Raw genomic sequence first — 12,500 nt, 5'->3', positions numbered from 1 at the left:
AGCATTTGTTAAAAGCTCTTCAGTGGCAACAATGTAACAAAACAATTATAAACAAGGTCGAACCGATATTAACAGAGAAAGTAGCATATTTGCTAAGTTCTTTTTTTCTATCATGATATAGATGTGACGTCTGGCAAAAGAAAACTTGACCTTGTGGCGGTCATTTCCGGCGGCGCAGAAGTAACAAGAGGACTCCACAAAAACATCACATTAAATGCCTCATTGTCATATGACCCGGAAGTTGCACATGGCAACCGATCAGGAATGAATTTCACCTGGCATTATGGCAAAGTCACAAGAAATCATTCCAGTAAACAAGGGGAAGCGAAGGCGGAGAAAGATTTCTTCATGGCAATAAACGAGTCAGCCATTCATTATCACGGAAGTGCATCTGGCGAACTAGTTTCCTTAAACACCGAAACTTTGTCTCTTCATCAGATCCACATAGTTAAATTGGTAGTGACCAAGGACAGTCGTAATTCCACCGTTTATCAGGTTATCCATTTGATAGAAGGAGACCCCCCAGAAATATATCAAAGGTTAGGGATCTACTTTGTTTGTTTCTGTCGTTATTTAGGTTTTTGGTTTGTTTTTACGGTTGGTTTTGTTGCCGTTTTTGATACCTTTACTTGTTCTTGACCTTGCTATTGCTCTTTATTTTCGCTACTGACACTTCTGTCGTCCAATTATACCTGTTTTGCTACTGGTTTTGTTAATTTTCGTTGTTTCTACTACCGTCATTTTTTATACTTTCTTTTTGCTATTAATGATAATGTTATTGTTTTCATTGTCGTTTTGGTTATTACTGTTGTTTTAGCTACTTTATTAGCAGTTGTTCATATCAATGTTAATTAAATTGCGGTCACTGCTGCAGCTGTTCTTCTTAATTACATGATCTCATCAGACAAAGTAAGTTCAAAACACCTTTTTCACCGAGTGTTCTTCCAATATTTCTGCTTCATTTTAGATGTTTTTTTAACTGTCAACCTAAAGTGAGTCCCTTGGTCAAACTTAGTATCAAATCACAATGTCGCGGATTACAGTGCTCTAAAATATCATCCTATAAGTGGAGGCTCTACCAGCATTTCAAGCGAAACACCTCCTTTATCTGGCAAAGGAAACATAATTTACGACTCGTCACAAGTACACCGCTGAATGCAAGTGACATTGTTATCAAAGGAGGTTCCCTTACTGGTGGAAATATGTACCGCTTGGCACTATTCATAACAATTAAGGACGGTTTATGGGGAGTGAGTGCTTACGATTTTTCTACCGCAAGACCCCCTACAGGTGGTAACTGCTCGATCACTCCGCCAAACGGCATCTCACTGAAGACCGATTTCAATCTGAGCTGTAGCAACTGGGAAAGTGACAACACCCCTCTGTCCTACCAGTTTCAATACAGGCTAGAGAATGGTCTGTACAGTGTATTATATCGTGGCGTTAACAAAAACATAAGTACCTCTTCGATACCGCCTGGGAACAGTACAGATAATTTTACTGTCAAAGTAATCGCTACAGTGACTGACAATTTTAGAATTTCTGCCTCCCCAGTCTCTTTGGCAGTTCAGGTAAATCACTAACCATTGATTTAGCGTCTAGCATGAAAGGATGTGAAAATGTTGATTTGTTTTGGTCCCTATCAGTAATAGAGTAATTATAGTAATAGACACCTTCTTTTGACTTCTGCAGATCAGTCCATATCAGAATGTAAGCACTGATTTTATCACAAACCTTCTACTGGCAAACGACAGTTTATTTCAGAAGTTCATCGCGATCGGAAACCTGAGAAAAGCGGCGCATTTAGCAAACTCTGTCCTGCTCTCAGTTTCACAAGAAACCTCAATGAATTTCCAGGAGAGATACAAGGTACTCTTCAAACATAACTTGTTACTTAAAAAGTGAAACAATACTAGTTCATTATGATCGTATACGAAAAGCAAAGAGTTTACTAAGAGCCAAACATGCCATAGAAAAAAAAAAGGATTAAGAATTTGTATTTGAAAAAAATATACTATCATTAAAAAAATTAACTTTCGAAAAACAGTCGAATATAATGCATTAAACATACCAACATACTTTTTAGAAAAAAATGTAGGCTTGTGTGTTAAATACCCGATATTACTGCATCCCAAGAGTCATGGCTTCTACGTTAGATGTTGACTTCCCATTATTCTCGCGGGTTGATTGTGTGAACAAACAATTTCGTCTACCGTTGTGATGAGTGAAGAACGCTGAAGAGTCTTGAATTAAATTTTAAACGAATACTTACCACGTCTTGAAAATGAGGTTTGAAAATTTACTTCATGGGTGGAAATCACCCAGCATTCCTTTATTTCAGCTTGAACGTTTTCGGTGTTTTGATGCATTTAGATCAATCATGCGCTTGCAAATGTATCATTTTGATGGGTTTTAACTAACAATTTAATTGGGAAACCTGATACGTTGAGTCTTAATATGCCTTTAGATGTATCATCTTTGCAACGAGCCTAATATGAGGGATACAGTCTGTTTGCCTATTTCTCTACCGGCTTAAATAACATTAAGCTTTATCGTTGTTCAAGGTTATGAACTACATCCTTGAAAACATTTCGCCCTTGGAAGCGAAAACTGTCTTCGACATCCTTCAAAAATCTTCGGTTATCGGTTCTGCTCTTCCGGTTCTGGAGGAAGTGCCCCACCAGTCTCTGGTGAGTGAATTACGTAGTACTGGTTGGGGCTGGAATAGCCTTGGTTGTTACGTCAAGTTTTAATACCATGACACTATTTAGCCAGAAAGGCTACAGAAACAACAGAAATAACCACAACAGCAAACAAAGACGAAGAAAACGGAAACAAACAAGCATGAAAAACAAGCAACTGTTGTGTTATCAAATGAAGCAGTCTATAATTTTGTAATCACTTTAAATAATTCGCCACAAATTAGCTCTACAAAGGTAATGGAAAGAAATCTGAAAGTAAGCATTTTTAGCTTCATTTATATTTATTTGCACTCCACAGAATTTCTCCTTATCTGCTATCAGTTCAATGACGTCACTCCTATGGTCTATCGCCCAGAAACGAGACGTAGCAGACATATCGCTGACAAAGCAATCAGCAGAAAACTTGGCTTCATGTCTTAATACCGTGTTGAAGGCAGCAGCAGTGACTGCATCAGTAGACTCCAAGTCAAGTTTTCAGCAACAGGTACTTTAATGTACATTTAGGTGATGTCCAAAAGTCTACGAGTTAAATAGACCCTTTAAAAAGTAATTATACATACAAGCATAATCATTAGACTTTATTCATTAGCAAATGGTCCATCGCAGATTGCTTTAAACTTAACCGATACTCCCTTATTCATTCATATTTTGAACCTTTTATGGTTTGTTTCTATGTATGGTTGTTTTAAGCTTTCGAAAATCCATAATTTGCTTATATTATTTGCTTATTTATGCAATTTCTACAGGGTAAACTATTAGTGAAGATTTCAATGAAGGCCCTCCAGAAAGTTGCAGACTCACTGTTGGTCTTGACAATACCTGATGAAAAAACTATACCATTCACTGCAGGACAGCTATCCATGACACTCGGAAGATATACCCTCCAAAGACTTTCAGGACTGGAAGTAAAAGCGGGAAAAGGCCGGTTTATCTTACCGTCTAAGAGCCAGTTGCTACTCTCTGGAGTAAATAAAAAAAGTTTTGTAGATGTTCAGGTAAGTATTCCTGCCCTTCAAGCCAATTTCAATCCATTTTTTTTAGCAGATACCGACACCAATCTAGTTAAAATCGCACGTTAGACACCTTAAAGGTTGCTTATTACCTCTAGCAGTCATATTTCTTGTTTTGCTTTTGACGTGTTCAACTCTGGCACTTGGGCAGCAAAAGAGAATCGAATCATGTGATCGAAGTGACCACATCAATGTTATTTATTTTTTGTTGTTTTCCAAATATATTTCCAGTTTTATTTTGAATCCAACTTATGATAACTTAAGATTAATAGTAAGACGGAGTACCCTGTTTACGAGTTCGACGATAGCAGTACACAAAAACAAACAAGCAAAATACTTAATTATTTCTCTTTCAGATGCTCTCATTTTCTTTCAACCCTTACACTTGGGACGGCACCAAGGAACGAGTTGGCTCTGATGTTGTAAGCCTGCACTTGAAAAATAATGACAGCGAGCCTATTAAAGTATCAAATCTCACGGAAGACATTGTTATCGTTACGCCTTTACAACTTCAGAAAAACTCTGCTTCAGAAAAGTCATGGTATTTCACAAAGAACGATGATCTACGTTTCCACGAGATAAACGTCAAGTATGAAAACACCCTGCTGATGCTGGAAATCAAACCTCAAGATCCAACCGTACATCTGTTTGTCTATATGCGTTTTGGTCAGCGACCAACAACTCAAAACTACGACTTCAATGCTACTATCTCTCATGACGAAAAATGTGTTTGGATGATAAGCACACATGGCAAAAGTAACGGACAAACGGTCTGCTCCTGGAATCCACATGAGCCGATACAAGTTCTGGCTGCGCGTCCTGGCAAATACTTACTCGGCTTAAAAATTTATAATGCCACAGTGAACTTATCTCACACAAGGGAGAAAAGATATTGTATTGGTGGAAGGCGAAGGAAGCGCTCCTGCGTCGAAGTCAAAGATCCCCAACCCACCCCACCCCAGAGTGAAAATGTTCCTGTGATGCCTGTTTATGATTCCACAACAGACCAGAACTACACTCTGAAGGTTACCTTGGGTAGCTGTGTTTACTGGTCAGAAACAAGTGACATGTGGATATCATCTGGTTGCCGAGTAAGTGAAAATTAAATAAAGATTTTCAGCGTAATCTTTTTTTTATCTAATTTGGCATCGTATTCAACACAATTCAGATAATTTGAGCTTTCCTGCGTAATGTTTGTAAAAGTGCTGTGGTATTGCAATAATCTTCGCTCATTAAGCTTATCATTGAATTCAGGCTAATATTTGATTACAGAACATTTTCAGACAAATTTGGAATCGATTTGATAGCCAGCCAGGTTATAGAAGCGCCTTAAAACAGAAAAGATGCAGTGTGATTTATGGTGACAGCCAAAATGATAATTTTCATCATTAAGATCTTCCTTGCTTTTATAATTTCAGGTTTTAGCAGAATTAGATGGATCTTTAAACTGTAGCTGTAGCCACTTGACGTCATTTGGGGGAAGTCTCTTAGTTGAACCGAATCCCATTGACTTCGACAAGGTTTTAGTCGAGTTCCAACAGTTATCAGAAACTGGAAATATCGCAGTTATTGTGGTTATTGCGGTAATTTTATTATGTTATGTGACTGTGCTTATCATCGTACGGAAATTCGACGAGGAAGACGCCAAAAATGTGAGTATCGAGCCAGATTTTGCTTAGGACTGTTGTTTTAACGGAGCATGCTCTCCAGTTTAACCACTTTACTCCTATGGTCTTGTTGTTAAATCTCCCTCCGGTTGCTTTACAATTTTTTGTAAATAAGTCATGACAATTTGCTAATTGATCAAGATAACAGAATCTACCTGACAATTTTGAGTATTCTCATGACCTGTTACCTAGATAATGTTCAGATATTTTTGGGAGAAGTTGCATGTTGATCACCCCTGGGAGTTAAAGTGTTAAGGAAAAAAAAGGCTTTAAAAAGTTAAGTGACAGCCTTTTTTTTTTTTGGACTGGAACAAAAAAATTGAATTTAGAATATAAATCAGCTAGCCATGTAATTCATGCTTTATCACGTTTTTTTTAGAGGGAGGTACCGATCAATCTTCCATCATCTTCAAGCTGCACCTATGAGTATAATATAGTGATTACTACAGGGGCTTGGAAAAACTCAGGCACGACTGCTCATGTTGCTTTGGAGATTTACGGTTCTGATGGAAAGAGTGGCATTCTTCAGCTCAGCCAAGAAGAACCTGGTGTAGTGAATACGTTATTCTCACGAGGTAATTCAGATGTTTTTGTACTTTATGTTAACAAATCACTTGGTGCGATTCAAGGAGTGCAGATTGGACATGATAATTTTGGAGATAGTCCCTCGTGGTACCTAGAAGAAATCCTGATTCGGGACGAACAATCTAAGCAGTCGTGGAAATTCATGGCCAATCAGTGGTTTGCTCTTGAGCGCGGAGATGGGCGCATCGAGCGAGTAATCGACCAGACCTCAAATAATTTGGATTTTGGCAATGAAGTTGCAAGACGTTGGCGAAGAGGCCTTGCGGAGTCGCATATTTGGATTTCAGTAGCAGCCAAGCTGAGAAAAAGCCGCTTTACAAGAGTACAGCGGCTGTCTTGCTGCCTCTCAGTGCTTTTGACATCTATGTTTGCTAACGCGATGTTCTACAAGTTAGAGGGCAAATATGAACAGCCTATCCAAGTCGGACCGCTGAAAATGTCGTGGAGACAAGTGGTTACTGGAATTGAAAGCGCACTTGTTGTGACACCCATAAACATTTTTACAGTGTTTCTGTTTCAGAAAGGAGCTGGAAAGTCTTCCACGAACAATGACTATTGTCTTAAAGGTACCCTGATCTCTGGTATCGCTTGGTGTTTGTTGTTTTTTTCTTGTACTGTTTCAGCTGTGTTTTCAATTTTCTACAGTCTAGTTTGGGAAAAGAGTGTCAGTGAACAGTGGCTGTCTTCGATGCTTATCTCATTCGCGCAGGACGTAACAATCAAGGAACCAGTAAAGGTGTTCTTCACAGCTTTAACATTCGCGGCCATTTTAAAGATAAAGGCGAAGAGATCAAAAGTACACGCCTGCGAAAGCCCTCAGCAAGTTAAATCTGGGTACTATAAGAAACATTTTTGGGCACTGCAATTATCAGAGGTGGAGGAGATGAGGAGACGACAAGCTAAGAAACAGAACCTGACACGTTATTTCACAGAGTTGGGTTTATACTTGGTCTTCGTTTTCTTGCTTATGGCAGTGTGCTATGGAAACAGAAATGACCATCGGTACTTGATGACGAAATCAATCCGAGATGGACTACCAAACTTTGGCAAAGTGAGTAAACATTATTTGATTATGATAAATTCATTGCTGAAATTTGCGTGTTTAATTTATCTTATGATTTTTTGTTTCCATGGAGATTCAAAATCAAATATATGAAGGAAAATTTTACTTTGCCGGTCTCTTCAAGAAATGACTAAGGCATTTTCTGCTCTTGTAATGGATATTTTGAGGAGGAATATCCCTTTAGAAACAGCGTACAAGAGATATGTTAGTGCGCGAGACCCAAAGTTAGGAATGGAAAGAAATTCCAAGCGATTGATATATAATCCCATGAAGAGATTGGCATTCAATTCTGCCATAGGAGAAAACCAGAAAGCGGCAAACATAATATTTGAGGGGATGGGTGCAATGAAAATAAGCAAGTGAGAATAATAGTCGAAGACACGCCCATAAATAGTAACTCGCTTGTGTGACTCAAACATCTGCTCGTCTATCCATACTGCTATACTTAAAATGATTATATATATATATATATATATATATATATATATAGGAAGTCTGTGTTTCGGTTTTTCCGTATTACAGTGCTCGATACATACAAGTAGAGAGTGATCTGAATTGAGTTAAGGAAAATACACAGAGACCGAGGTATTTCTCGACAAGCCTGTTTCGTGATTAGATCATTCTTCCGGGGATTTTAATGGAAAGAATATTTGTAACCATCGTAGATATACTATAAAATTCACGTAATAAATGTGGCGGTAACTTAAGATGCTTTGTTCAGCTGTGACGGCATGAAGACACGACTTCGTTACGTTGGTTAAATGATGACAATTCACTTTTATATATATATATATATATATATATATATATATGTATATATATATAGTTTTTTTGAATTTTATTTTATTTATTTAACCCAATGATCTCGTATTAATTCAGGTGACAAACAATACAATGTACTGGAGCTGGTTACAGCGTGTTTTTATCCCAGGAGTGTTTTCCGGCAGATGGTACAACGGTCAAAGGGATGAGCAAACAATTTATATTGGTAATAAACAATCTCTTCTCGTCGGAATGGCTCGAGTAAGGCAACTCAGAGTGAAAGCGAGTAAGTTTTTTTCCATTTTTATTACTTTTTGCATTTCAGTGAAACGGCTATTTACCCACACACGCCATTTTTTATTGTATGGTTATACATATATAATTTAGTCTGACAGAGAAGCGATCAAACCTAAATATTGCGCTAAACAATAATTTTTTTGAAATTCTTGAAGACAAAAATTTTTAACATGTACCAGTAACAATTTCAGCGACTCCTGACCATTCTAACAATTATCGAGACGAGTGTTTAGGTAGCTGCGTTTTTTTTTATGAACGGTAATTAAATTTAGGTTTTGATGACGGCTCTCCTTTCCTCCGCAAGCAAATGTTACTTTGAAGGCTTCTAAAACAACTTTAATTCTCTATAACAGAGGTGTCCATATTTGTTAAAAAAGTACGAAATGTGGCAAACCGCTGAGTGAAATGAATACCAAAACAAACTTCCTGATTATGATCCTTTGTTCCAACTTTCAGCGCAATGTGAAGTCCTAAACTATATGTGTTTCAAGGGATATTCGACAAAGAACGAAGACAAGACCGCCTACAACAAACCAGGCTGGAGGCCTGTCGACAGCACTATGAGGAATGACGAGTTATTGCAACTTTGCCTGAAGCCATGGCGATATCAACATGCCGAGGAAACCGACACTAGACCCAGGTGGGGACAGTTCTCCTTTTATGATGGAGGAGGATTTGTAGCAGACCTCGGGTATGATAACCTTACGGGGTTCAGCATAGTAACAAATTTACAAAACAATGGTTGGCTTGACAGGCAAACCAGAGTTGTCCTGGCAGAGTTTTCCACATATAATCCGTCGGTGAATATTTTAGGGGTTGCCACATACTTCTATGAAGTTGATGCATCTGGACTGAAAGCAGCCTCCATACAAACTCATGTTCTTTCACTTGATTCTACGGGCACGCCCTCACATCAGTTTTATTTGATTTCCTTGCTTCTGTACATTGTATTCGTTTTTTTGTATTTTGGAAGGGAAATTTTCAGACTTTACAATCATCGTTCTCGATATTTCAAGTCTATCTGGAATTGGGTCGAGATATTCCAGATTCTTTTTTCCCTGATTGCTGTGGTGATGTACATAATACGACAAAGTAAAGCCATTTCAACCATGGGCAAACTGCATAAAAACATTTATGCAAATCTAAGTTTCCAAGAAGCTATTACTTGCCAAGAAGTAGAAAATGTCGTACTGGGTATTCTCACTTTCATCGTCACCATCAAGCTATTGCGAATCATTCGCTTCAACAACTATGTTGCTCTATTCTCCACAACATTGAAGATATCTGCACGATCTTTGTCATCCTTTAGCATCGTTTTATCCATTTTCTTTGTGGCATTTTTACACTTCGGTGTCTTGATGTTTGGCTGTGTATCTGAGAGCTACTCTTCGGTGCTAAAAGGAGCCTATTTCCAACTCGAGCTAACTCTTGGTCGAGTGAAAGCTCGACCAATCAATGAATTAGCACAGGCTAATACCATATACGCCAAAATATTCGCCTTCTTAATTCTCTTCACGCTCACTATTCTCTGTATGAACATCTTTATCGGCATAATCAACGATGCTCTTTTGGATGCTAAGAACTATGTGAGCGAAAGTGAGCTGTATGATCTTATCGATGAGAACCGTTGTTCGAGCTCAAAAGAAAGAAAAGAATTTTTCAATGCAATCAGTAACAATTTGAAACAGTCGAGAACCTCCAAAACGTCGGCAGAAGTGAAGGACAAAGAATCAGGAAACATTGGCCTTGACCCCACGAACAGTTCCAATCTTAACTTTGATTTAATAAGTCAAGCTATCATGGCTTGGAGGAAGAAAAGATCCAGAGAAACAATAGATAAACAGCAATGCAGTACAAGGAGACAAGCATTGTTCGACAGGATAAGCAACATGTTAAAATCTTTGAAAGGTGAAAGCAATGAAGACTGCAGCAAACGTAGAGAAAAAAAGAAATTAAGATTTCAAGAGGATGTCGTCGAGTCTTCCCTCCGTAAATTACGTAAGAGAGAGCATGACCTGTTACAGCGGCTGGAGAGTATTGTTTCAGGGTTCACAGCAGAAGACGAAGAATTCGATTATTTATTAATAACAGCAGAGGTCTATCTCTACTAAGTAGAGAGAGTAAAAAGAAAAGGTGAAAGGAAATAAAGTACTTCATCGAAATCATTGTGAAAAATAGATCGTTAAGCATAAATCATCTCGCACACACAAAGAAGTAGCAGGAATCCCCCAGCGTTTCGTAGCACTGTGGCAAATAACAAAAAGAGGATAAAAACTTAGAAAGTCATTTTTTTTACATTTTTTTATAGCTGATCTCAGAGGAAGAACCTATATACACTTTTTCTTTGGAGCCTATTGATTGTATATAAATATGGCTCGTATTCAACGGCAAAAAATATGAACTGCTTCATATCATTTGAAATAGAGTTACACGAAGGAAGTTAAGTATTGTTATGTTATATAATCCGTCAGTTATATACATTCTACTGCAAAAAGATGGAACGATTCAGACGAATATGTTCGAGCCTCAATGACTTTAAAGATTTTAAAATTGTATTTGAGACTATTGATCATTTTACTGTTTAGCAACAAGAAGCCTTTACTTATCTTATTTAATATATTTGATTGGTTTCATTTATTGAAATATAATTATGAAATTGAATAATTGTTTTCCATGAATAAGACTTACCTATTTATTCACTTAGACAATTTCTTTATTCAGAGAAATTAGCACCACTTTGCTACTCTAAAAATTTCGAACGGAAGTAAAGTTATGTATGTATGTATGTATGTAGGATTAAAATTCTGCTGGTATCGAGCGTATTGACTCACTCCATTGGTGACGACTGATCCCTCACCTGTGCCCCTTTAAAACCATGGGATCCCCCTCCCGCCAGACGATTGATAATGACTGATCTCAATAAAAAGCATTTTACACGTGCTCCAAAAATTAATTGATTTCATTGATGTCAACAAAGGGCTCAAATGCAGTGGGCCGCAACCATGGCCAAACCCTTCACGTCCGTGGTAAGCTAGATGGGGCTTCCTGCATAAGTGATAGCTTCTCAGTCACATTTTCCCCAATTAGCTTTTGCAAGCACGTTCTTGGTTGTCAGGTACGCGTAAAACCAGCTGAAACTTGTTTATTCGGGGGGTTTGCTGGTTAAACCGCGTAGTGATGTCTAAAACTGCCCCTTATAAATGTTGCGTACAGAGGGGACTCTAAAATAAATGCTTTGTTCGACAAGCATCGGGGAAAGATGTATATAGCCATGCTCTAACATCAACAATCAAAGCGTAAGAACTATATTCAAATATATTTATTAAATAAGTATTTTACATTGTAATATTAGCGTAAAACAAGTTTGCAGCAAGTACATGCATGTTCAATGTTGTTCCAGTGCTGATCATTTTGGCTGCATATTACTTCCAATGCACAGAGTTGAATAATTCCACCGGTTCAAAACTTCGCCAAACAAAGAGCCATAAAAGTTACATGAAACCTTAAGGGTATTTAAACTTTCGGTGGCTTTAAAAAGCAAGCTGGATGCTTGTTGACCTCCTGCGATATGGAAATTAATTAAAAAGGTCTAAATTACTGAGGTAAACATTCATCAGAAGCCGCGCATGTCCTTTCCGTTGAACACGTAAGAGGGCTTTCTCGGTATAACATTTTTTGTAGCTAATACGAGCTTTCTCAACGCTGGAATAAAAATCAATTTAGGAAAGAGAAGGTAACTGAACTGGAACTTCGTAGTACTGATCGCAATGTTTACTGTACAAACAACATCGTGTAAGGGTGCGCTATTTACCTGGAAAACGGCTTTTTATTATTTGAATTTACAGAAGTTTCGGGACGCAAAACGCGAAAACAGTAAAATCTTACGAGGAAGGGATCGCTAAGTATCATCAACGTTTTTTCTGTATAGCTTTTTTCATTGTTGTTGTTTTCACGAGGCCCGTATTTAAAAAGTGCAATATCAGTTTCCTCTACTTGCAATCCAAGTCACCACCCTCAATGACCAGCGGTTGTATGCATACCAAAGAGCATTTTAGTTAGAGGTTACACTAATGCCATTATGGTTTGAAGTGACCATCAATCTTCTCCACTGTAGCAACTTAATTCACCGCCGATTCTAAAGCCTGCTGAACATTTTGAAGTCTTTTCTGGACCGTTAGTCGATGCAAAGTATAAAATATTCATTTGTGAGTCTTATCAACGGTTGGTGCGTAAATGGACACAAAGGTCGGATGACGGGTACAAGGTACGTTGTCATAGTTAGGAGCCTGCCTTGCTTAGTATCTTGGCATCGGGGTTCTACATCGCGCCTGTGTGGCTAATAAAACAAAACGCACAGCAAGGAATTGTAAAAAAGAATTTTGGCGGGCAAAATTGTTAAAAAATAAAGTGTGAT

General features: G+C 38.0%; 3 protein-coding genes across 3 annotated transcripts in view; all 3 read left to right on the top strand.

Moving 5' to 3' along the window:
* The window catches only part of LOC131796287 (sperm receptor for egg jelly-like), a 6,745-nt gene extending 2,778 nt beyond the window's left edge, over positions 1–3,967 (top strand). Inside the window, exons 2-8 of the mRNA XM_066166535.1 lie at positions 122–539; positions 968–1,571; positions 1,693–1,869; positions 2,565–2,690; positions 3,001–3,186; positions 3,449–3,697; positions 3,944–3,967. Of these exons, the coding sequence (XP_066022632.1) occupies positions 122–539; positions 968–1,571; positions 1,693–1,869; positions 2,565–2,690; positions 3,001–3,186; positions 3,449–3,697; positions 3,944–3,967 (1,784 nt within the window). The remainder of the gene's footprint in view (positions 1–121; positions 540–967; positions 1,572–1,692; positions 1,870–2,564; positions 2,691–3,000; positions 3,187–3,448; positions 3,698–3,943) is intronic.
* Positions 3,968–4,068: 101 nt separating this feature from the next.
* Positions 4,069–5,391, top strand: LOC136280818 (polycystin-1-like protein 2). The gene is made up of 2 exons (XM_066166534.1): positions 4,069–4,803; positions 5,131–5,391. The coding sequence occupies exons 1-2, from the start codon at positions 4,069–4,071 to the stop codon at positions 5,389–5,391; spliced, it is 996 nt and encodes a 331-aa protein (XP_066022631.1).
* A 555-nt stretch (positions 5,392–5,946) lies between these two features.
* LOC131788886 (polycystin-2-like protein 2) overlaps positions 5,947–12,500 on the top strand; it is an 8,787-nt gene continuing 2,233 nt past the window's right edge. The window contains exons 1-4 of the mRNA XM_066166533.1: positions 5,947–7,015; positions 7,907–8,075; positions 8,543–10,182; positions 12,201–12,350. Of these exons, the coding sequence (XP_066022630.1) occupies positions 6,107–7,015; positions 7,907–8,075; positions 8,543–10,182; positions 12,201–12,350 (2,868 nt within the window). The 5' untranslated portion in view covers positions 5,947–6,106. The remainder of the gene's footprint in view (positions 7,016–7,906; positions 8,076–8,542; positions 10,183–12,200; positions 12,351–12,500) is intronic.

This window comes from Pocillopora verrucosa, chromosome 5 (assembly GCF_036669915.1).
Source record: "Pocillopora verrucosa isolate sample1 chromosome 5, ASM3666991v2, whole genome shotgun sequence".
NCBI lineage: Eukaryota > Metazoa > Cnidaria > Anthozoa > Scleractinia > Pocilloporidae > Pocillopora > Pocillopora verrucosa.
This window is presented reverse-complemented; position numbering and strand designations above follow the sequence as displayed.